Source organism: Sapajus apella, unplaced genomic scaffold, assembly GCF_009761245.1.
Source record: "Sapajus apella isolate SASKATOON/1434 unplaced genomic scaffold, GSC_monkey_1.0 scaffold40, whole genome shotgun sequence".
NCBI lineage: Eukaryota > Metazoa > Chordata > Mammalia > Primates > Cebidae > Sapajus > Sapajus apella.
In genome coordinates this window covers 20,503,373-20,529,529 of record NW_022436980.1, presented here as the reverse complement: position 1 = coordinate 20,529,529, position 26,157 = coordinate 20,503,373, and the positions used below count along the sequence as shown (strand labels likewise).

The following is a 26,157-nucleotide window of genomic DNA, read 5'->3' as shown; positions in this document are numbered from 1 at the left end:
AAACACTAAACAAAATGCTTCGGAATGAAACTGATTGAGTGTTTTAAATTATGTACTTTTGCTTGGCTATTAGCCAGATGTTCATCCGGAAAGTTCCCTGTACATCAAGGCCTATGATTTGTGCTGACAATAATATTACATAGTTTACACTGCTTAAATATCAGTGATGGGTATTCCAAAGCTAAATAGTCAAACAAAGTTCAGTCTCTTTGCATCAAGTTGTGTAACTCTAGTCTCAGCCAAGTGATTTTTTTGTTGTTGTTGTTAAACTCTGGACGGGATATACCTAATGGGTAAGGTATTTTTCTCTGCATTATCTTGTTAATAAATAGCGCAGATTCCAGCTAGCTTAGGAAGAGTCTCACACACACACATTTTTAAGATTTATACATTTGGTTTTTCCTAAGTGGTACCTCCTGTCTTGTCCCTAGTAGAGCTCAGCATAATGTTTTGCATGTAGTAGGTACACAAAATACGTGTTGCTGATAATGATGCCAATAAACAAAACAAAAAACAGTGTTTTTTCATTAATTTCTTATAATCTGTCTACCAGTAATATATGAGGTCTTACAAGAATAATTGTTAAGCCAACTGTGTTTTATTTTTTAGGGACAAAATATTTAAGTAATTGGCTTGCTTTTACTGACCTCCTAAGTAATAGAAACATTTATGATGTTGTATTAGACATTTGTAGGAGACACTAAAATTCATGTAAAATTCATGTAACTGACTCTTAGTATTCAAGTCAGTAAAATTCATGTAACTGACTCTTAGTATTCAAGATATTCTTAGTACCATGTGACATATTTTTGAATCGGAATGTGGGGGCATGGTCTCTTGACAGCCAAAAGTATGAGGTTACTCATAGCAGTTTCTGTTACACCCAGCACCTGGGAAAGAGTCAGCACTCAATAGATATCTGTTGAATTGAACTGAATTGAACAGATAATCAACTCATTCTCATTTGCTTATTTTTTACAAGAAGCGGTTTCTCAGATGCAGTTCCATGGGAGGACATGGAAAAAGGTAGTGAAAATGAAATTCCTTCTGATTCTATGGCATGGTAATAGGAAATTATCTCGATATATAAGGGTGTCTAGCTGTCAGCCCACTCTAAGAAAATGGTGTGAAGGGTAGTAATTCAAACTATATCTGAAAACTGTAGTTTTGATTCAGGAAAGAAACCTTGGATTATATAGTCCATTGTTACCAGTAGACACGGGACAACCAAAAAGATTAACAAGTCAACAAAATGCTTGTCAGGAAAAGATTCATACTAAATCAATAGCGTGATCTTATTTTTTATTAAAAATGGGGCATATCCATGTTATGCTTTCTACCATTCTGGTTGACTGTCATGGAAAAGGTTTAAGAGAATTTGGAAGTTTCACACATGCTCAAACAGAATGGTAATGGGGTAATTTCCATGTGAAGATAGTCTACAATTTAGATGATAAATTGGATAGATTAAAGAGGAAAATAAATCTATGAGAGCGATTTATTTAAAGCAACTAAAATCTATAAAATCATAAGCAGTGTGTCCGGACAAATACTCCTGTGCACCTAAACCTAGAACTGTTAGAATTGGAGGTTTCATGATTAAGGTTATAAACAAATGGTCAAACTGTTGAGTTTAAAACTTCTTTCCTGTCCATTTATAGCTCTGTGTCTCTGGGTACCTTATTTATCATCTCAGGCCTCAGTTTCTTTATTTGCAAAATGCTGCTTATAATGGTAATTCTCTCATAGAGTTTTATGAGGATTAAAGGTCAAGAGAGGAGCATTTAAAACAGTCACTGACACATAGTAAGTCTGTGTGTATTCATACATATGTGTACATATATACACATATGCACGTTTTAAAGAATTTTCCATATTGGTTAGGTGGGCCAAAAAAGAAGTAGGTTGAGAAGAATTTTGATCGATTTATGGATGATTCCAAAAACTGGCTATTAGGAGTAATTCATCTTTTAAGCTTGCATCTGCACAGGCCACCAAGCAAGATCTTTGTAGCCACCATGAGAAACTGGGACCCTGGGCTGGTTGGATCAGTGAGCTGGCCCCAGAAAAAAGCGTGTTTCTCTTTTTACTAAAATGCTTCTTTTAGAAAACTACACAACACTCTTTTCTTATTTCCGAGGCTGACATAATAATACAGCTATTGTCCCCTGCTGCCTCATTTAATGGTAGTAATTTGTCCTAAATGAAAGACTCTTCATTTGGTAATCAAAAAATATGGCTTCAAGTAATAGAAACAAGCCCAAGTTAATTGAGTTAAACAAGATCTTTGGCCAGGAAGAGTAACTGTTGAGATATGCATCTTGTCTTTCTAAGCAAATGCTCCTACTTCAGAATCTGATTGGATTTTAATCTGCCTACCTGGTTTAAGCTGCCCAATTTTCAGACAAGCACTTTACATTTCTGGCAATAGTGAGTGTGATGAATGTTTTTGTTATTATTGCTCTTAATGATAAGTGTGTGGCTTTCATTACAGTAAACAAATATCTGTGAGGGCCATCGGCCAGATTGTTTAACCATTAGAATGTGCTTATTTTATTTTCATTATTTGCTGGTATTTTTGTTCCTAATCTTAGACGAGATCTTTCAGTAGGGAGAGAAAAACATTGCTTCTCAATCAAGTATTTGTAATCATTTTAAGTAGTAAAATCTGCCTGGTGAAAATTTACTTGGTTTCTATGAAGGCAATGTTTTTAGCACTGGCATTTTTGAATTATCAAATTAAAGTAGAGCTTTTAAAAATATATTTACCATGCTCCTTTAGAATAGGATATTCCATTAAAATGAGGTCAAAGAGCCTTCCAAACATTAATTTTTGTTACATTGACATCTTTTTATTTCAAACGTAGTCAGCCTTGAGGTTTCTGTACTTTTCTCTTGGTGTTTTATTTTTTTTTTAACTTTTCTTTATGGCTGCTTATTGCCTTCCAGTCAAGCTCAGATTCATGCTAATTTTACCCCCTCATCACTGTAGTGACTACCTCCTGCTTGCCTCCCACACACCCTTCTCTTCTGCGAGGCTTGGTTCTATCCATCCTCTTTTGCTCTAGGATCTTCGATCTCAGTTGGCATTTCCCGCTAATTTCACTATTTCTACAAGTGGCCAGCTTCTCTCTTTCCTTCCCGTCTTTGGCAAACCTCTCGAAGGAGTATTATTACAGTCTTTACATCTCTATCCCCACCACCCTCTTTGGGTCCCTGAATTCTGGTTTCAGTGTCCACCATTCTGAAGAAATTGTTCTCTCAGAGGTCATTGGTGACATCCTCAGGCCCAAAAGGCTTCAGTCTGGCTCCATACTCTGCTACTGCTCCATGCCAGTTAACATAGTAGACTGCCTGGACACTCCCTGAAATTCTCCTTTTGGCTTCCAAGACACTGGTCCCTCTGAATTCTCTTTCTGTATCATAGACTGCTTCTTGGCCATCTTCCTAGATAGCTTATCCCCCCTGAACATAGGTGTTTGCCAGGACAGTCCAACTCTTTGCTTTCCACACTATTTCTCCACTGGTACTCTCATCTACTACTGTTTCAACTTCCTTCTGTGCTGAAACGCTCACATTTTTTATCTTTAGCCACTGCTGGCCTGAGTTCCAGCTAGCCCTGTGTGTGTACTTACTCCTAGACAGCTCACCAATTCCTCAGGCACAGAATTCCAAAGCCAAACTCGCCTGTCCTCTACCAGTCTTCTTATTCCTCTTATTAGGACTAATCTTGCCATCAGGGCTCACAACTGCTAAGTCTAGTCATTGTATGTCTTGTATCCTCAGAACATGTAACATACTCCATTTTACATCTAATAGCATAATCATTATTCTTCATTTTTCTCTTTTACTGAGGTGTAATTTATTTCATTAAATGTGCACAAATATTAAGCGTACAGATGGATGCACTTTTGCATATGTATATATCTATATAACCTCTATCCAGATCAAGATATAGAATACTTCCACCTCTGTCGCTGGCCTCCTTTGTGCCATGTTCTGGTTGATATCCACTTTCTTACTGAGAGGTTACCACCATTTGATGGTTTTTTTTTTTTTTTGGTTTTTTTTTTTTTTTTTTTTTTTTTTGAGACAGAGTCTCACTCTGTCACCCAGGCCGGAGTGCAGTGGCACCATCTCAGCTCACTGCAACCTCCGCCTTCTGGGTTCAAGCGATTCTCCTGCCTCAGCCTCCTGAGTAGCTGGGATTACAGGCGTGCACCACCACACCTGGCTAATTTTTGTGTTTTTACTAGAGACAGGGTTTCACCATGTTGGTCAGGCTGGTCTTGAACTTCTGACCTCATGATCCACCCACTTTGACCGCCCAAAGTGCTGGGATACAGACATGAGCCACCGCGCCTGGCCCATTTGACCTCTATTACTGTAGATTAATTCTGTCTGTTTTGAACTGCGTGTGTGTGGACTCTCATATTAATGGAAATGCAACTTCATATAAATAGAATTTACACTGCCATCGGAAATGTACGCAAACTCTAGTTGCTTCACTTCTTCCACATTTGGTAATGTCCTCTTAATTTAGCCTTTCTGGCCAGGTGCAGTGGCTCATGCCTGTAATCCTACCACTTTGGGAGGCCAAGGTGGGCAGATCACTCGCGCTTAGAAGTTCAAGACCAGCCTGGACAACATGGAGAAACCCTGTCTCTACAAAAAATACAAACATTAGCTGGGCGTCGCAGTGCATGCCTGCGGGCCCAACTCACTGGGGGCTGAGGTGAGAGAATCGCTTGAGCCCAGGAGGCAGAGGTTGCTGTGACCCAAGATCACACCACAGTGCTCCATCCAGCCTGGGTGACAGGGCCAAGACCCTGTTCTCTAAATAAACAAATAAATAAATAAATAAATAGCCTGTCTGATAGGGCTGTAGTAGTCCTTAGTTGTAAATTTAATTTGTATTTCCCTAATGATTTATAACGTTGAAACCCCCTTTTGCATGCTTATTAGCATATTCTCTTTAGGGCCCCTTCAGGTCTGTTTCTTTTATATTGGATTGTCAGTCTTATTTTTTTATTACATTATGGCTTTAGAGGAGTTCTTCATGTATTATGGATGTGAGTCTGTTTTTGGTTATACATAAGTAAATTTCGTCTCCCAATCTGTCTTGCTTTTTCATCTCGTTGTTGTATTTTGATTAACATAACTTATTTATTTCAATAAAGTCTTCATTTTTTAACCTTTTATGATTGGTGATTTTTTTGTTCTTTTCAAGAAATTTTTACCTGCTTCAGCGTCTTGAAGATAAAACTAAAAACGGAAAGATTAAGTGGTTTGCACTGACTGTGGCAGACTCAGTTGTCCTCAAAACTTTAATTGTCCCCCTGTTCTGGGTATATGGCTGCCCAACCAGACTTTTCTAAACAGTGTTTAAAAATTGCATTGTTTTGGCCAGGCGCGGTGGCTCAGCCTGTAATTCCAGCACTTTAGGAGGCCAAGGCAGGTGGATCACGAGGTCAAGAGATCGGGACCATCCTGGCCAACAGGGTGAAACCCTGTCTCTACTAAAAATACAAAAATTAGGCCAGGCGCGGTGGCTCAAGCCTGTAATCCCAGCATTTTGGGAGGCCAAGGCGGGTGGATCACGAGGTCAAGAGATCAAGACCATTCTGGTCAACATGGTGAAACCCCGTCTCTACTAAAAATACAAAACATTAGCTGGGCGTGGTGGCGCGTTCCTGTAATCCCAGCTACTCAGGAGGCTGAGGCAGGAGAATTGCTTGAAACTGGGAGGCAGAGGTTGCAGTGAGCCAAGATCGTGCCACTGTGCTCCAGCCTGGTGCCCGACGACGAAGCGAGACTCTGTCTCAAAAAAAAAAAAAAATTGCATTTTGTTTTTATTTTTTTTTAAACTCAGTTTAAAAAGACTAAAATGTTCTTTCAAAAGAGGCATCTAAATGTGTTCCTAATTTTGTATATGGGCTTAGGTTTTGTAACTAGTGAAAAAAGCTGCTATCAAATATGATTTTTAAAAAGTTTAAATAATAAAGTTATTTAAATAATGTTTAGATAATTTAAAACTTGTTTGAATAATTAGAGTATATTTAAACCTAAATAAACATATTTTGGGGACTCTGACTGTTATTTAGGCTTCAACAAATACACAGTTGGTTAGTGTGTAGTGGAAGCAGCCCTTCAACTCAGATCTTCAGCTCCTTGTACTCTTACTACTTTGTCACATTATCATAATGCTGAAGGAATGGTGTGGAATAGGCATCTTAACCACCCTTTGACATCTGCAGCTCTTTGTTTGCTGAACCTAACATTGCACCCATAGCTTCCATTATTTTTTCATATTACGTATACTTAAGCCAAAGCATGCTCCTTGTTTTTTCCTGAGTTTGATTGCTCTCTTTGCCCTAATCCTTTTCCCTTATGCTATTAAGTCCACTTATAATGATTTTTGTTTTCCCTTCTCTTTTTCTTCTTGTCTAGACTATGTCTGTCTTTCCATATGCAATTCAAATACTATCTTGATCCATTTAGGGGCTCAAGCCATTCCTGAACCCTAATAGTGATCACCTCTTTTTCCACCACCTAAATGTTTTTCTGCTCCTGAGGGCAAGGGCCCTGTGTGTTCCAGTGCCTGGCACATGGAAGGAATTCAGTAAGCATTTTGAAATGAATGAATACATGAACTAGATGATAAGTGAATTTTTCAGGTACTGAAACTGCATATTGAATATTTGTAAATATTGATCTGGTCATGTAATGAGTATGGCCAAGGACTTTTAAACTCTTTCCATTAGGTTTGTGCCTTCTCTATCAGTGAAGTTCTGACTCAGCAGTTCTGAATCAGCAGAATTCCTGTGCCGTATCACTTTCATCTTCCATAACACAGCCCTCGCAGCTGGGTATGTCAGTACAAATTGCTGACAAAGTATGACCATGACCTCATTTGACCTTTTAGCAAATAAGACCTTTCTATTTTAAAGTGAGAAGAGGTGTATGTGGACAAAGAGATGCTATTTTCTATTCAAGGCAGATGATTTGACTGAGACAACTATGTGACAACTGGCTTCACTGTTGTTCTCTTGGCATCTCAAAAGAACATTTGAACCATATTTGAAATACCATTGTGTTCCTATCTGCAGGTTCCACTGTTGAAGATTCTGATTCAGTGCGTTTGGGGTTGTGCCCAGGAATCTACACTAAAAGTATCTCCCCAGGCAACAATGATGGTCACTTAGGTTTGGGAAGCACTGGCCGAGAAAGGTTAAGAGTTCAGAGATGGGAGTCCTTGAGTCCTAATTCTCCCCTCCAGTTGCTAGCAGTGTGATCTTGGGAAAGTTACTTAGTGTCTTTGAATTTCTTCAGGATAATTATCTGAATATTATGTGGACAATAATATAATAATATTATTATTATATAATATTATAATAATATAATATAATAATAACCACCTTTAAAAGGTTGTTAGGAGGATTAAATGAGAGAATCCACTGTTTAGCATAGTGTTTGACAGTAAATATTTAATTAAATATAATTATTATTACCACTAATTATGAAGTTATTTACAAGAGACCTTTCTTTGTATTTTTTGTATAGAATATACAAAATATAATCTACCATCTACAAAAAAAAAATCCTATCATGTTTGTGTGTGTGTGTGTGTGTGTGTGTGTGTGTTTGTGTATGTGTTCTTTCTTTTAATGTGAATTCTAATTAGCTTCAGGGATTTGGTTAAAATTCTATGTGAGATTACTCTGACCCCATTTACTCTTCGTGAATAATTTACCAATTAACAACACTATACTTAAAAAAATTATTGGAGAACTTTAGTGTGTGTGTATGCATGCGTGTGTGTGTGTTTTCGTGTGTGTGTGTGTGTGTGTGTGTGTGTGTGTACAGGCTATTATAAAGAAATGCTTACCTGGAAAATAACCAAATGTTCTAGTGCAGCATTTCTTGAACAAGTAGATGGTTAAAGTGTAATAATTTCGGAGCTAGAAGTTGAGGCTATGGATGAAAGACATGCAGTAAGACGTCTTATTTCAAGTTCTGGACTCTTCTCCTAAAATTAATTTTCTGTCTGATCCAATACCAAACAGAAAATGGAACAGAGGTATTCTGAGCTAGAGTTTGGTGGTGCTGCCTGCAAAATAAATTGAGTTTGATTGTGTGTATGAACTGTACATGTGCTTTTGTATGTTTCATATATCCATGGAGGAATGATGTGGAAGCCTTGGGTCAAGTGAGGGGTTCTGGGGTATGGGTGGAGTCATGGTATCAAAAGGATTTAGAGCCACCTCTGTACAATACTTACTTGTTAACAGATTTACTCCCAAGAGTCACAGTGAATAATGAAAAGTCAAATTTTCATGCAGAAATACTCATTCATGGCAAGAGCAAGACTTCTTTTAGGTGAAGCAGAAACTCTATGCAGGAGAATTAGTAGATTTACCTGAAAAAAATCTTCTTTGCATAGAGAAATAATAATATGGCCAATAATGGGATATCAAGTGTGTCATGTCTTTCATCTGTATAGATTAAAAAGTCCGTCACACTGCTTATTTTAGTTGACTCATAATAACTTAAAGTTCCTATCAGTTCTAGTTAATTTAGATACCTTCAGTGTATATTTTGCCACATTTTTATTCAATTTGCATTCAACTGCCTATTGAATTCTCAAATTGCATGGAGGGTAGGTGACGATAGTCATAGTCTGCAACCCGTTTCCTGTTATTTCACTTGAATGAGCCCTTCATAGTCAGATTTCATTTATCATTGTCAACAAGAGCTGTTGTCATCTGACCAGAATGAGTGAGAAATTTCAGTTCTTGGGGCAAAAAGCTTATTCAGAACTGAAATTTTGATTAAGAATAAAACTGATTACTTATCAGTGATGGGCTTCAGAGTGGGGTCAGCTCACCCTCATTGTACTTTCAAGTACAATATTAGATATTCTCAGATGTCCAGAACCCATGAAACTCTTAATAGAGTTATTTATTCTTAATAAATTATTAATAGAGTTCTTAATTAAATTCTTAATACATAATTTCTACTCTTTGACTCATAAGAACTTAAATCTTGTCTAAAAACCTGTATGGATTTTACAGGCTTAGAGTGGATTTAAAGACTATAAACATTTAAATAACTTCATCTACTGAGTATGTTTACCTAAATGTGTCATCAAACTTCTCAGTTTTCTGGTTAGAAAACTGGTTTGGGACACACTGACTCACGCTGTCGACTGACAGAATGCAAACACATTCAGAATTCTCCTGGCAAGACTCATGTAACAAAAACAGGATTCTGTGAGCTTTTAGATGTGAAAGGTTTCATCTCTTTAATAAATCTTCCTATCACTAAAAGCTTTTAAAGTAAACAAACATATGTCTTCACAGTTGTTAGGGGCTGGGTGAAGTGGAAGATTCATATTGTTATATCCAGTACCACTTACCACTTTTCGAGGAAACAATTTTTATAGGTAACCTAGGGAGTGTTTTGTTTTAGCCCTGAATTGACAAAAGTAATACCCTATAATTCTATTATCTCCATATGTAAACATTTTATGGTGTTTATTTTTTCCCTTTGGCCTATAGATCTCAAATTCTTTGCCCAAATAGTTACCTATACTCTTCCCAGTTAGAACCTTCATGCAATAAAGTAGATAGCTAGAATATTTATGCCCATTTTGTAGGTGGAAACACCAACACACAACTAGTGTTATTTTTCTTAATGTTGCCCAACACACTTGGGCCCAAACTCAAACAATGGCCAAAGGCAGTTATATTCTCTAAGTTAGTTTAGCTGAGCAACTCTTTTCGAGGATGAAGAGATGGAGACTGGAATGTGTTCTTGGCAGAGCTCAGGGTACAGTTGAAATAAATAGATGCTCCTGTTTCTTTCTCTTTTCCAGTGGTTATATCTCATTGCCGTTTGTTCATTCACATGTTGCTGTAATTAGCCTATTTTAGGCGAGGCAAAGGGATTAGGTAGCATATTACACACCCACATCTCCCTTTCTGGGATGTAGGATGAAATGAGATTTATTTTTCCATTTGCTTCAGCCAAATGGAAATGTATTTCTTCAATCTCATATGGCTGTAAAGTAAGTTTTTATCAGGAAGTTGTACAATAATGGATAATGTGAAATCCATTTCTCTTGGGTTGCTTGTAATAATTTTCTGGTTGTTGTTTTTGTTATTGTTATATACAGTATTATATAATATCTTATTATATATTATTATAACAAAATAAAATTATTATTATTGTTGTTTCTCAATTTGACTCTAGACACACCTAAAGCAGTGCCTTGTATACACTGTTGATTCTCTAACAAATTGCCAGTGGTGGGTTGAGATTTTTCTGCAAGATGAATGTCTCACGGTGTCACGATAAAGGGGAAATCCAAGGTTGCGGCATACAGGGTCCGTATGCCCTGGCTCTAACATACTCATCCTCAACAGAGACTCAACTCCACAAATTTATGTTTTTAATGTACCTGTGAGTGCAGTTCTCTGCCTGCTAAGTCTACTCTGCCTTCAAGCTAATTGCTGCCTGCTGGGAAACCTTCACATTCCCTCCATGCAGAACTAATCCATCTTTCTAATCAGATCCTTGAGCACTCATGTACATGCCTCTGTTACAGCTCACAGTTAATTACCTCATACTACTTACATTTCCACCTGGGCCTCAAAGACAGGATCCATGACTTCTTCCTTATTTTTTTTTCCTAGTTCCTAGTTCCTAGTTCCTAGTTCCAAGCATAGTGTTAAGTTAAAAGGATGTCAAATGAATGAATGGTAATAAATGTCCCCATTTTCTCTCTTTTCATATGTAACCAAAATATTCATTCTTTTCATTTTTTCCAGCAAATAATCATTTGCTTTCATTTATTTCTTTTTGGTATATCCCCATTCACCTTTTCCAAGTCTTTATTCTTTGCTTCCTAATGACATTAAAAGTTTTAATTTTTAAACTTGTAAGGATACAGCAAAACTTTATCTCATGAGTAATCTACATTATCATTAATAATTTTGTATCTATTTTGTTGATTATTTAAATCAAATCAAGTTACAGCATACCTTTTCAATTTTATTCATCCATAAAAAGGAATGAAGTGTATTGATACTTGTTACAACATGTCTGAACCCTGAAAATATTATTTTAAGTGAAGGAAGCCAGGCACAAATAGCTATATCTTGTATGATTCCATGTATATGAAATGTGCAGAACAGGGAAAACCATAGAGACAGAAAGGAGATTAATGGTTTCTAGAGGCTAGAGTGTCACTGCTTAATGGGCACAGAGCTGCTGCTGCCTCTTTTTGTTTGTTTCTTTTCAGACAGGGTCTTGCTTTGTTCCCCAGGCTAGAGTACAGTGGCACGATCTCAGCTTCCTGCAGCCTTGACCTCCCCAGGCTCAGGTGATCCTCCAACCTCAGCCTCCCAAGTAGCTGGGACTGCAGGTGCATACCACCACACCCAACTAAATTTTGTGTTTTTTGTAGAGATGAGTTGCTCAGACTGGTCTCAAACTCCTGGGCACAAACAATCCACCTGTCTCAGCCTCTCAAAGTGCTGAGATTACAGGCATGAGCCACCACGCCTGGCTTCTTTTTAATTGACAAATAGTACTCCACAGTTTTGTTTATCCATGCCTCAACTAGTAGACATTTGGGTTGTTTTCACTTTTTGACTGTCATGAATAATGCTTCTGTGAATATTTGTATACAGATTTTTATGGACATGCGTTTTCATCTTCTCAACTCATACCTAAGAGTAGAATTGCTGAGTTGTATGGTAACTGCAATGAACTGAATATTTGTGACCCCTCAAACTGTTATGTTGAAATTGTAACCCCCAATGTGATGATATTAGGAAGTGGAGCCTTTGGGGGATAATTAGGTTTTGAGGGTAGCGGAGCATTCATGAATGGGATCAGTGGCCCTTATAAGAACTTTCTCACCCACTTTCCACCATGAGGAAACAAAGAGAAGACAGAAGTCTACAGCCCAGAAGAGGGTGCTTGCTAGAACACTGCTAGCACCCTCATCTCCGACTTCCAGCTTCCAGAATTGTGAAAAATAAATTTCTGTTATTTACAAGCCACCCAGTCTCTGGTATTTTGTCATAGCAGCCGCAACTGACTAAGGCAATAACTCTACACTTAACTTTATGAAGAACTGCCAAACTATATTCCAATGCACCATTTTTCATTACTCCACAGCAACATAGGAAGGTTCCAGTTTCACATCCTTGTCAGTACTTGTTACTATATTTTTGATTAAAGTTATCCTAGTGGATATGAAGTGGTATCTCTCTGTTGCCAGTGATTAACCTATTTCTAAATGAAAATAGAAAGTAAGAGGCATTTGAAGTTATTAAGAGTCAATTAACCAAAGAATGTTTAATACGAAATAAAAAGGATACAATCTAAAGCTCATAAGGTGGCCTGCCTAAATGAATTGCATCTATAAAATAATATGCAACCACTTAAAAGAAGAATAGAAAAACTATTGTATGATCTTCATGAATTGCTGATACATGCTTGTAATAATGTTTTAAAGATAAATACAAGAACCCATTCAGGGTGGATTATCTTTGAGGAGTAGGAAGGCAGAAGAATGCTATGTGTGGGACCCTGAAGCATGTATGCAAGATATAGAGTGAAAAAGCTGTGCATTGGAAATTACTTATTTTTAAGAAAAGAAAAAACATACAAAACTCATATTCAGTCTCATGAATCTTGCTAATGTTTTTCTTCTGAAAACCTTCTGAAGCTACAAGTTACCTGTTTGTCAGGCATCTTGGGTATTTCAGACTGTTATTGAGAAATTCTTGGAAATAAGTGGAGTGTATGTGTATGATAAGTAGAGAGGAAATGTAAAGTGAGGACTGGCAAGTAAGAGCTGAGTTAAATAGGAAACTGATAGAGAATTCTCACATACTCCAAACTAACTGAATTTAAATTAGAGGGGGAATTTGGCAAAGTGGGCCTTAGATCCCACAATTTTAAACAAATCAGACTTTTCGGGACCATGTAGGGCCTGTACTAAGTGTTATGAACTATTGCCAAATATGTCATGCGGTGAGAAAAGTGAGCCAGGATGCTGGATTTGTATTCTAAGGCTTGATGTAGGATATATGAAGGAGGAAACCTCACACCTTTCAGAGAATGAGCAACAGAAGTTTATTTTGTTTGGAAGACCAGTGATGCTAGGCCATGAAAACCTGAATTTGATAGGTAAAAGGAAATATACTGAAATTATATAGACAAGGTAAAAATACTCTTTCAAGAAAATGTAATAATCTTTAAGTATGTTTTTGATATGTTGGATTTTTTTTCCCAGAAGCAACACATCTCTAAACAAAGCCCAAGTCAGTGGGAAAGTCTGATTCATGTCATTAACATTCATTAATACTCTTTATAACATCATATCATGTTTAAATTGAGGTCACATTCAAGATTAGTCCCAGGTAAAGTTACAAAGTAAGAAATTGCCTCTCTTCGTTGTTAGTAATGGTAAAATTTCTTTTACAGAGGGCAGTTTAGCTATAGGTTTCAAAATCCTTAAATAGGTTTATAACTTTCGACTCAGCAATTTCACATGTAAGAATCTATTCTAAAACAATAATCAGAAAGGCATAAAAATTAATTTGTGTCTGTCTCCCCTATATTAAACAATATGCCCCTTGAAACCTCTCGTTCATTGTCACATTATTAGTACCCAATATAGGGTCTACTTAAATGCTTTCTTGGCAACTCAAAAAATGCCCAATGGTATCATGCAGAGTACATGAATAAACTACTTTGAAGAAAGGCAAATTTGAAGAAAGATGCTTGCATTGGTTAATTTCACTTGTCAACTTGACTGGGCCATGGGGTGTCCTTATAGCTGGTTAAACATTATTTTGGGGTATGTCTGTGAAGGTGTTTCCAGAAAAGATTAGCATTTCAGTTAGTAGACTGCCCTCCCCAGTGTAAGTAGACATCCTGCAATCTGTTGAGAGCCGAATGGAACATAAAGCTGAAGGCACGCTGAATTAACTGCCTGGGTTAATTGCAGTGGGACATCAACCTTCTGTCCTTGCCACTCCTGATTCTTAGGGCTTTAGACTGGGAATAGAATCTGTGCCATTGGATTCCTAAGCTTTCAGGTCTTTGGGCTACACGACTGGCTTTCTTGGGTCTCCAGTTTATAGACAGCAGATCATGGGACTGCCCAGCCTTTAGAATCATGTGAGCCAATGCTTTATAATAAAGGTTTATACACACACGTGCGCGCACGCGCACACACACACACACACGTTGTGTTTCTCTGAAAGACCCTGACTGAGCGCTTTTTATGTGCTAGACATCATACTTACCACTTGCTGTACGCTATGTAATTAGTAATCGCAAGAACCCGTGAGATCTCTATCATTCTTTAAACAGATAGTGAAACTGAGACTTATCAAGATGAAATGCTTTGCCCAAGGTCAAACAGCCAGTAGGATCAGATGAGAGGATGGGACCATGCTTCGTGGTCCGTGCTCTGTGTTTGTTGTTCTAACTTGAGTCTGTGCTTTTAACTCTGATACCCTACGCTCTTCTATAAGGCCCTTCTGTGCAGTGATATTTGCTCATCACTTGTACCAGCCATCATCTTCATGGCTGGCCAAAGCTGTTTGGCTTCATCTTCTCATCTGAGGAATTAATACACTTCCCAGGAACGTTTACCTGTGAGTTTCAAATTCAGGATACAGTTTAATTCTAATATTCCACTTTGATTATCACTTATGAGGCAAAAATTTCCATTTTGATGTGGTTTAATGAGTCTTCTTCCTCTTTATATTTTTTAGTCCAGATGGAACAGAAGTTTTGAGGTTACCTTCCACATTCAGTTTTTGGCTACTGGTTTTATAGGGCTGTTGAACTAGTAACCACCAGCCAGTTAGTAGATGTATGTATAGAGTATTTAATGTATGTCCTGCATTCTCCTGGGGCTTTGCTGGCTGTTGGATAATTATTGTCTTTATTCTCCTTTTTGTCTGATCTTCCATAGTGTTGAACACCTGCATTCTTCCTAAATTATCTACAGATTATTTTGAGTGTCTTGTCTTTTCAACTATATTTTAGTTGTGTCTTGGATCTCCAATAACACCAAGCACAAGGTTTGAGTCCCTTGGAATGCTTCTACAGAGAACAGCATCAAATATATTATCAGGAGAGCTGGCCTGTGGTCTGGCTCTGCAACTATTTAGCTGCAAGATTTGGTGCTTTTTTTTTAATCTGAGACTTGACAGGCCTTACCTTTCTTAATTCAAAAAATCAAAGCATTGGTCTACTGCTAGGTCTTTTCTAGCTTAAATTCTTGGCTTCTAGATTTCTATAATTTTTGATAGTTATCTGATAGGTTGATTCATGGTGGTGGTATTAACAGGAATAGGAAGGTTGTGAGTGGACTTGGATTTGCAAAGATGATATTAGGTTCAGTTTCAAATATGTGGAAGCAGTAGGATGCACTGAAATCTAGATGTCCTTTAAGAATGCACATACAGATTTAGATTTAAAGTTGGTGGTAGTCACTGTCATTCTCACTGACCTCTTTTGGTAGTGGAGTTAGAATCCTAGGCTTGAGATAAAAGTTACTTGTTGATAACAATCACATAATCACAAATTTTTAGGTGTGAAAGAGACACAGTAATCATACAGCCTGCCCTTGTTTTATATGCCAGAAACCTAAAGATTTGAGGAATGGAATTTGCCAAAAGTTATACATAGCTACAGATTGGGTCTGCAGATCAGACGCCCCTTATCGCTAAGTTCCTGGTTCATCCCTCACTAGGCTTGTTAATGTTTTCTTTTTAGCATTCATAATATTCTTTTGTAAGCAATAAATTCACTATCATATACATTCAAATACACATTCGAAATTATGTGTAAAATTTTGTTTAGAAAAAATAAATTTCTGGGAAGGAAAAGCAATGAAATAGTATTGTCACTCTATCTGAATTTTGAACTCTAAAGTTAAAAGGCATCGTATGGAAACCACTGAATCGTGCAGTTGTAAGAGTATGGTTTTGTGACATCTGTTGAAAGTTAAGTAATGGTGTACGGTCCTAAATGGTTTTTTAGTACCCACGTGAAGTCATCAATCTCTCTGCATCCCTTTTCAGATCCTGTGTTGAGTCTAGCATGTATGAACACAAGGCCGATCATGTTGTAATTCTTTATAGAATTACAATAACAAAATATGTGTTTGTGGTGGATCTCCATTTTGTTTTGGCAATGAGCTAGATGTCCATGACGAAGGTGAAATGGAGATCTGGTATCCGTTTCAATACTTACAAGACATAGTCTTGAGAATATGTAACACAAATAGCTCCTTGCCAGAAAAAGCGAAAGGAAAGGATTGCATTTGAGTACAATGTATTCTACAACAATAGTTTAGTGTGTATGAAATTTAAAACTGCTGGCTTTCAAAATATTTTTTTTAAGTAGACTTTTTTTTTTTAAAGCTTTATACCCACTATGTATTGCTTTGTGGGATATCCTTAAAAGCTGAGATTTAAGACCAAAGAAACTGAAAATTCTAATGGCACAATATTGAATTCTCTAGTAAAGTAGTTTAATGTGTTTGTTGATTTCTCCTGAATGTTCTGTCTTCATGAGCATTAATGTTATTACATTATTTTACAATAGTGGTATCTTTTTTTCTACCCATCATGAACTCATAATGCCTTAGAAGAATCAGTATCAGGTCTTAAAGCCTGCAGTGGTGTCTTTGTTTTACACAATGAACAAATATTCAGGATTGTATGTAGCTGAAAGCCACATCTACCTTCTTCGCCCAGTATCTAGTATGGGACCTGGCTTGCAGTAGGCATATATAAGTAATCCGTTGTTGTTTTTCTTTTGTTTTGTTTCGGTGAATGGGTGGCAAGCAGCACTAGCTCCAAACTAATGAGTTGCACCGAAAAGTTAGTTAAATTAACTCATTCAAGGGAGTATCCAAATCCTCTAGAAAGAACTTTTGATGTTTTTGACAGAAACCTTTAAAAGTGGTCTGATATACTCAGCTAACGTACGACGGTCAAACATGGCTCAAGCAGTGTTTTAGTCACCTTGTCTGACGGCAGTCTGCAAAAATAGGCCTGTCATAATAGAAAAGGATGGATGGTGAAAATACTTGTTTATAGTTGTTTCAGCCAAGAGAGCTGGAAGTGCTTTGTTCTTCATTAAAACTTAACAGCAAACAACTTCCCCAGGATGTGGTCAAGGCAACAACTACCTGAAGCTGGACCCCTGGTGACTTTCCTCCAAAGGGCCCTATGGTCTCTGCACCACCATTCCATCGAGTCAAATGTGGACAGAAAGGAAACAAGAGATTAGTTCTACCTTGACTCCTTTCTTTGTGGCTTCTGAGAAGCTACCATTTGAACTTCTGATTGACAAAAATGAATTGTCAGTGCTAACCTACTTGGCCAAGATTTTATGAAAAGTAATTTAAGGCTTTGACAAAATCCATGGTTGAACCCACAGTGTTATACAGAGTTGCCATAACAATATTTGTTTCCTTGTTGAGTTGTTATTTCAAGACCAGAAATGCGGTAACATATGATGTTAGCATACATAATTTGTTTTAGTATCCTAAGAAAGAATGCATGGTTTCAAAAAAAAAAAAAAGCAACTTTTTTTTCCCCTTCAGAGCCTTTTCCTCCATTGAAACTGAAAAAGAAAAAAAAATATGCAAGGTTTTTTGAAAGTACAGATAAAATTGGCATTTCACTTATGGGAAAATTTTACAAAATTACACTGACTAAAAGTGACTTTTGTTTTGGCTTTCCTGTGAAGCCATACAGAAAGGCCAAAAATTATTGGCATTGCTTTTGTGTAAAAAACCTTTTACATAGACTCCACTTGTAATTCAGCCAAGTACATAATTCAGGTCATTGGTGACACACGTATCCACATGTTGGAGCTGGTCAGTGAATAGAAGGTCGTCATGAAACGTGGATAGACTATTACCATATGGACAGACCAAACCGTACAGATTACAGCTAAGGAAGCTTTGCATTAAAGTGCTTGGGAACAGGCTTTCCTGAGCTGATCCCTGCCCCCACCCGCCCTCAGTGGGAAAGCCAATTGCTTACTGATTACGACAGCGACATCACTTGGCAAACATTTTGGCCTGAACTCAATGTGTGACATCAGTCTCCTTTAGGGTTTTCCACATAAAACAAATCCTCCAAAGAAAACACAGAAATTGAGCCTTAATTTGAAATCCATTATTACATCCTCTGAGGTCTCATTAACTACCTCAATCATGTATTTCTTAATTTTTGTTTTATTTCCAGGTAGATACAACCCAAAACTTAAAATATGAGCACTAAACCTTTACCGTGTTTATTTCAGAGCTTCAACCAGATAGTCCTTTGTATCTGTCTTCACCCAACCTTCCCTCTTACTGGGTTATGATATCTTTGTTTCACTGCTGGGAGGGTTCCTAGTTTGGGAGTGGTTTACATCACTTTGAGGAAGGAAGTAAACATTATTCTTTGACCCTTTAGGATAAGTTAGTCGCACTTTCCTGCAAGGCAGCTGTGTGCTTGAGAGAAAGCACTGTCAGTAAGTTGGAAGGATTCAGTGATGGTATGTTTTGCTACCATACCATCAAGGCACGCTACGGGTATTTCACACTCCTGTGTGTAAGCACCTCCTCTGAGTGTACTTACCTGAAGTCATTATTTCCCCCACTTCCTGTTTTGTTAGGTGGTATTCATTTAATACCACTTTGATGCACATGGCCTTAAAACAGCAGAAATCAGTTATGCCTCATGAGGCCTGCAGTCTCCCAGCAAGAGGCAGGAAAGCAGGAAGGGTGGACGCGAATGGGCGGGCAGTACCAACATACAGGAATTGTAATGTTGTCCAGGCAAAGCAAGGGAAGTCACTTACATATCAAGTGAGTTAAGAATAGGTTTAATATTGTCACATTCACACAACTCCATCTGGAAGCTGTTTCTTGGCATATAGAAAGAGATGAATATTCTCATATCTCTGGAATGGCTAAACAGGGAGTGATAGACACTTTTTCCTACTTCTTGTTAATGGCATGTTCACTTTAATTATTCTTCAAGACGGGCCGGGCACGGTGGCTCAAGCCTATAATCCCAGCACTTTGGGAGGCCGAGGCGGGTGGATCATGAGGTCAAGAGATCGAGACCATCCTGGTCAACACGGTGAAACCCCGTCTCTACTAAAACTACAAAACATTAGCTGGGCATGGTGGCGCGTGCCTGTAATCCTAGCTACTCAGGAGGCTGAGGCAGGAGAATTGCCTGAACCCAGGAGGCGGAGGTTGCGGTGAGCCGAGATCGCGCCATTGCACTCCAGCCTGGGTAACAAGAGCGAGACTCCGTCTCAAAAAAAAAAAAAAAAAAAAAAAATTATTCTTCAAGGCAAAAAATCCTATAAAGGAAATTTTGTATCCTATAAAGCTGAAATAAAGATCTCTTACATTCTTTCTCTTAAATTCATTTTGTATATTTAGAAATACTATTCTTGATACATTGATTTAGTGGTATACACTTTACATTTTTTTCCACACTTTTTCTTTTCCTCCAGCCCATGGCCTTTATTCTCACTGATCTTTTGTTCCCATTTCTCAGTGTTGCTCCTCCTTGCTCTCTTGATTTATATAATCTTTGCCATCTGCCTCCCAATATTCCAGAGTAACTTCAGGATAGCCCTCCCCAGCCTTCCACCAGAAGATAGGACAGATACACAGTGAATATCAGAACTCTCTTCCAATAGCCTTTCACATTCCCATCATAAATCTGTATCATCTTGCCTTTTTATTAATGTGGTAAGCCCCCCGGGCAGGGACAGCCTGCACCTCTTTGATCTATGGCAGGCAACACTCTGACCGTGGTCAGTAAATGTTCATAATAATGAAAGATGAAAGAAAGTGTCCGTGTTCAGCAAGTTAGTGCCAAGTAAGTATGGAAGCCAAATGAGGCCACTAGCGCCAAACCACAGGGGTTCAAAATAATGTTTAATATAAGATTGTCTCATTGAATAACAAATCTTATATTGTAATGTCTGAGTCCAATCTTCCTTTGGTGCCAGATTTCTTGTGCTCCTTTAATCTGCCCCTGCAGATATTTCAGAGTTCGTGAGGAGCAAGTTAGTAAGACCTTTCTTCTGCCCCCTCTCTGCCATGTAGTGAAAAATGAACCTCCTGGAAAAACCTGAGTGAATATAAGTGCCATGGATTCTCTGGCATTCCAAACAAGTATCACCCATAAAGTGTATGGAAAAGAAATGAGAGTTTGCTATTAGCCTAGATATTGAAGTAACTAATTTAAGTTACCTAGCTGAAGTATGAATTGGAAGTAGTTGAATAAGCCAGTTGAAATTACTAGTATTTTGGAAAGGAGAGCTCACAGGTAATTATTTTTTTCTGCATTTTTTCTATGACTGTTAGAATGTAGCATCACTAGCTCTGTAACTCATAAAAGTACACATGGCAATAACAAAAGTGAGACATTGCCAAGATCGGTTACTTTCCATCTCGTCAGTATTAACCCTTTTCAGGGGGTTAATTGTCCTTTAAATTTCATATGAGTGCTTATACTGTCCACGGTGGTTCAGAATAGAGGGTCAAAGTAGAATAAAATAATCTACCCTACGTATGGTTAGAAAATACTTACCAACAAAACTCTCCTTTTTTGAAGCTAAGCTTCTCAAAATACTAGTTCACATTTTAAGCTCCTACATTCTTATTTCTTATTTTGTTTTTCAAAGCATTGCCATTTGGCTTCTGCCCTTACCACTTTATTGAAATGGCTCATTAAGTTCCTCAGAATCTTCTTCATTGCCAAATCCTGGGACATTTCATTCTTTTCTGCATTATTTGGTGCTATTTGACTGTACACTCTTTTTTAAAAGTCTTTGCTTGCTTCATTTCATTGCCTTCTTTGTTTTCTGGTTCTTCTAAGCTTCCACCATTTTTTTTCAGCTTCCAATTTTTGACCTCTTTTTCTTTCAGAAAACTGCCAAGCCTTGATGTAGTCTAGAGTTCCCCTTTCAACATTCTCTCTTCTCACCACGCCAAACACGCAGTTTCAGCTGTCACTGCAGCAGATACACACCAGCCCATCCTTTTGCGGACCTACATTTCCAACCATAGGTTGACTTTATATATATTATTATTTTCTTTTTTTTTTTTTTTTTTTTGGGACGGAGTTTCGCTCTTGTTACCCAGACTGGAGTGCAATGGCACGATCTCGGCTCACCGCAACCTCCGCCTCCTGGGTTCAGGCAATTCTCCTGCCTCAGCCTCCTGAGTAGCTGGGATTACAGGCATGCACCACCATGCCCAGCTAATTTTTTGTAGTTTTAGTAGAGACGGGGTTTCACCGTGTTGACCAGGATGGTCTCGATCTCTTGACCTCGTGATCCACCCGCCTCGGCCTCCCAAAGTGCTGGGATTACAGGCTTGAGCCACCGCGCCCGGCCCTATATTATTATTTTCGCCAGATACTGAAATATACCAAGGTACCTCATACTCAGCATGTCTAAACCAGGACTCATCTACCACTCACCAAGTATAAACCATCCTGCCCGATCAAAATCCTACAATACAGAAAGCTGTGCCCCATTCCCATATTGCATATGGTGGTGAATAGCCAAGAGTGCTTCTCAGTAACTCCCTGTTTCCCTTGCTCTGCTCTCCCGTTCAGCAGTCACTAATTCATACTGACTAAACACCATAAGTAGTTCATGCGTACACCCCTCCTCTCCAACCTCATGGCCATTGGAACACATCTCCCCCATCTTTCTTATCTAGATATTTGCCCCCCATGTGAGCTTCGTCCACCCAGCCTAAAGCTCCGCCAGCTGTTCCTCCACCTTCCCTTAACCGTTTATTAGGAAAGCGTAATAGATCATCTCATTTTCTCTTTCACAATTTTCCATTTGCTCCTTCAGGCCAATAGTATAAAGTCCAGTTGCTCAAGGCGAGCCTTTCCTTTTCCCATCCTACAGCCATGGCCTGTGCTGTAGCCACGTGAAAAGCTTCAGTTCCCTCAGAATGCAGATTCTTTTCTCACTTCTGGACTAACATACTTATTTCACCCCTTGTCGTGAATATAGTTTGCGTTCTTGTTTGCCTGGGGACTAGACTCCTATTTCCTACTCTTCGCAGCCTTTACAGGGCACTCCCTTGAAGAGTTACGGGCCCCACATTTATGGTTCCACAGGCCTTATCACATCTGGTTATCCACGCATTGTACTGATAACGTCTTTAAACATATCCTTTTCCTCACCCTGGACTGTGAGATCTTTGAGAACAGAGACTGTGTCATACTCATCTTTGTATCCCTGACACCTGGTCCAGTGGCCAGCCCACAGGTTGCAGAATGGGACATTGTTTTGTCCAAAGCAGCCTTACCTTTCACATTCCTGTTCTAGTAAGCATATGAATTCATCACTCTTCTCCATGTATTCCTTATGTTTTCTCTTTTCTTCCTCCAACTGCAGTATGGTTTGCCTATGGGATTTTTCTACCATTAAAAGCTGTCCCAGGATTCGTCTATGAGATTCTTTATGTTTTTCCACAACTTTGTCCAACTATGAAAGAAAACACATTTATAGCCTGTTAACAAATTGTTTATAATACTGCCATCTTTCACTTGTTTACAAATGTTCCTGTTTTGATGAATTCAGGAATTTTTTTTTTTAATCTCCTTGTTTAGTGTTTATTCTCTTGTTAATTGATACTTTTGGGTGCATTTCAACACAAATGTAGTCTTTTTATTGTCATCAAATTTTTGTAGAGAGAATAATCTGTGCCCTTGTGGGTATCAACAGTTTCCACATAACCTCTTTCTGACACTGTTAACATCTCTCTCCTGAGAAGCTGCATTAAAGGAATGATGGGAAGTAAGAGGATCCCTGCACAGTGTTGGATTTGCCTCTGCTCTAGATGATCTCTTCTGTCCCAGCCCACCCTATAATTCTCTCTACCAGTATATGCCTCTTGGATCTCTCTACCAGTACATGCTCAAGTTTTTCATGTTTTATACATCAAGCTATTTCCATTAAAATAGATATATGGATAATCTATTATGTGTTGGTGTGTAGTGTGAATGTGACCAAATGTAAGCACTAAGTCCTTTCTGATTTTTACAGCACGAGAATGATCAACGTATGCCTGATAGAAACGTGTCTCCCCTCCTGGACTGTGAACTCCCTGAAAGCAGGGCCTTTTTCCTTTTTTTATTTTTTTTTTTAATTCTTGGCATCTAACAGAGTGCCTTGCTTATAATAGGTGCCCAGTTTACTGATTGAAAATAAAACAAGCAAGGAAAGAGTCCAGAAATAAAGGAAGGAGTGGGGGAGACTGAGATCTTTTTTTTTTTTCTTCTTCACACATTTGCCTTTATTGTGAGCAGCATGTGGGGACACTTTCAGCAGTAGTTTAAAAAAATTGATTAACAAAAGTAGTGATTCAGAGAAGCTGCCCAGTTGGTACCCTTGGGAGCTTATCCATGGATGCTAAGCCACAGCAGCAGGACGGGCCTCCATAGCCTAGGAAGAGTGAGACCACCAAAGACACGGGGAGCTCTTGGCAGATATCCCAGGTGCACTTGGTGGAGGTGGAGGTGACCTCATGAACGAAGAACCAGGCAGTAAAGAACATGCCAGTGGCTGAAAGCATCACGGTCAGATGGAATTAGACAGCCAGGCTTATTGGGCTGGTTTATCACCTCCCGGCTTGAGCTCCATTTTGCCTAGCACAGGGTAAGGTGCCATCAGAAAAGCATGTTGAAAAGAGCTAACTCAGGGTCTTTTGCTAGTGATAAATTAAGAGCTATTAAGAGCTTGGTTTTGAAAATACCAGACTTTTTAGATTAAATACAGGTGCAGTAACTGATAATATTGATTGGTTTTTATAGTTTGACTTTGTCATAAAACATTTAAAATTTGTGACTCACTGTGAATTTAAAGCCAATTTAAGTTGTGTATCCTAAAAAGCAATGACTTGACTATAAACCTGAGACACAAAATGACCAAGTCATTTCAGAAAAAGAGCACCATTGAGGTGTCCCAGCATATAGAAGCCAATAAATTCTCTCTGACTTCTAAATGCTTAAATTCACAAAATACTTCATTATGCCATACAATTGTTATGATTTTTTTTTTTTTAAGACGGGGTTTCACCATGTTGGTCAGGCTGGACTTGAACGCCCGACCTCAGGTGATCCACCCACCTTGTCCTCCAAAGTGCTTGGATGACAGGCATGAGCCACCATGCCCAGCCAATTGTTATGATTTTTAATAAATGTAGCCAGTCCTTTTGTGCAGGCTGAAACTGCTACATTGAACTGCCTCCTGGCAGAGGCATCTTCTGAGAGGGAAGCCATAGTGTTGGTTGTCATGAAGTTTGTCTCAAACCACGGTAGCCCTCTGAAAATTTTATCTTCAGTTGCCCAATCATTACAGTGTATTGTAAGGAAAATTCAAATCAGCTGCTTTTGGAATTTGAGAGTGAAATAGTGATAGGGTCAGCTTTAATTTAGGTAGTTATTAGTTGACCTAGAAAATACATTCAATTTAATTTGTCAAAAGATTGACATTAGAATCAGGACATGAATAATTATAGTAGGTTTTCAGTAAAGCATAAATGAATTACTAAAAGATGCTTTTCTAAATGCAAAAAAAAAAAAAAAAAAGTATTTCCCTGGAGAGCTTGTAATTGTCAAGATATGCATATTAAACTTTATTCAACCCAAAGAAATGGAAGGTTTATTTAATCCACCCTTGCTTTCCATTGTATGGATGTATGGAATGCCACATTGTATGTGGCATTCCATACCACCTTGTATGTTGGTGGTTGTTTGTTTGTGGGGAATGGGTAGGAAGGCTAGAGGGAATCAGTGCCCTTCATTTATTCCATGACCTCCTAAAGTGGTCTCCCTTCCTCCAGCCTCACCTCCTTGCAGTGTGTCCTCACCACTGACAGCGTGACTTTTCACCAATGGGATTACTCCACTCTCAAAAGGCCCTTCACCATCCGAACCTCCCGCCACCTTAGCCCCATCTTCACTCCATATCTTCCCACCGATCCTACCCAACTTTCAGCCACACCGGACTTCAGGCAGCTCTGAGACCTCACCCTAGTGCTCCAAGACTGCTTTTTTCAGTGCCCGGACCTGGAAACAGTTTCTTCCTCTTTCACCAAAACTTTTCCTATACATTAGCTCTTTAAAACATATTATCTAACTAAATGAATAAAATGAAATTTAAAAGCTTAATTGTACCATTGCTTAAAGCATTTTAGGATTTGCCCTAGGTTATGGTAATCATACTGAGACATTTTTATTATAGTACCTTGAAAAATCCAAAATGTTGTTATATTGTCTGTAATATATATTTTGGAAGAACTAAGAATACCTTAGGCTTTTCACTTTTTTTTTTTTTTTTGAGACAGAGTTTCGCTCTTGTTACCCAGGCTGGAGTACAGTGGCACGATCTCGGCTCACCACAACCTCCACCTCCTGGGTTCAAGCAATTCTCCTGCCCCAGCCTCCCGAGTAGTTGGGACTACAGGCACGCGCCACCATGCCCAGCTAATTTTTGTATTTTTAGTAGACACGGGGTTTCACCATGTTGACCAGGATGGTCTCGACCTCTTGACCTCGTGATCCACCCACCTCGGCCTCCCAAAGTGCTGGGATTACAGGCATGAGCCACCGAGCCTGGCCAACTTTTTTTTTTTTTTTAAAGGTAAGTTCTGATATAGAACCACAGGCTGGAAAGCAATATGAGGGCGAAACTGCTGTGGACTGAGTCCTTGCCTCTTCCCTCCCTCTTGACCACACCGCTGCTCCTGTCCCCAGACCCAGCCATGTTCCATCCCACAGGCTTCCACTAGTTTTTCATCTTAAGTCAGTGTTCCTGTCGTGTCATGCAACTGAGAGCGGTTTGTTCTAAGTTATTTTGCCTTAAGAATTAAATAAATCACCTCTAGTTTACCCTAGACATGACTGAGATTTTTTAGATTTTTCAAGAAGAAGTTTATGAGGAAAATAAAAGGGAGGAGGGGCTGTTAACACTGTGAGACGGGAGAATGCAAAAGCATAACTTTAGCATGCAAGAGACTTATTCTGACGTGATTAGGGTACAGTCACAGCTGGTCTCAGC

At 38.6% G+C, this 26,157-nt stretch overlaps 2 protein-coding genes across 5 annotated transcripts in view; one reads left to right on the top strand and one right to left on the bottom strand.

Moving 5' to 3' along the window:
- The window catches only part of CMSS1 (cms1 ribosomal small subunit homolog), a 379,426-nt gene that overhangs the window by 92,051 nt on the left and 261,218 nt on the right, over window positions 1-26,157 (top strand). The window lies entirely within an intron of this gene.
- FILIP1L (filamin A interacting protein 1 like) overlaps window positions 1-26,157 on the bottom strand; it is a 298,228-nt gene that overhangs the window by 73,658 nt on the left and 198,413 nt on the right. The window contains exon 4 of the mRNA XM_032299339.1: window positions 22,403-22,581. Coding sequence (XP_032155230.1) covers window positions 22,403-22,581 — 179 coding nt within the window. The remainder of the gene's footprint in view (window positions 1-22,402; window positions 22,582-26,157) is intronic.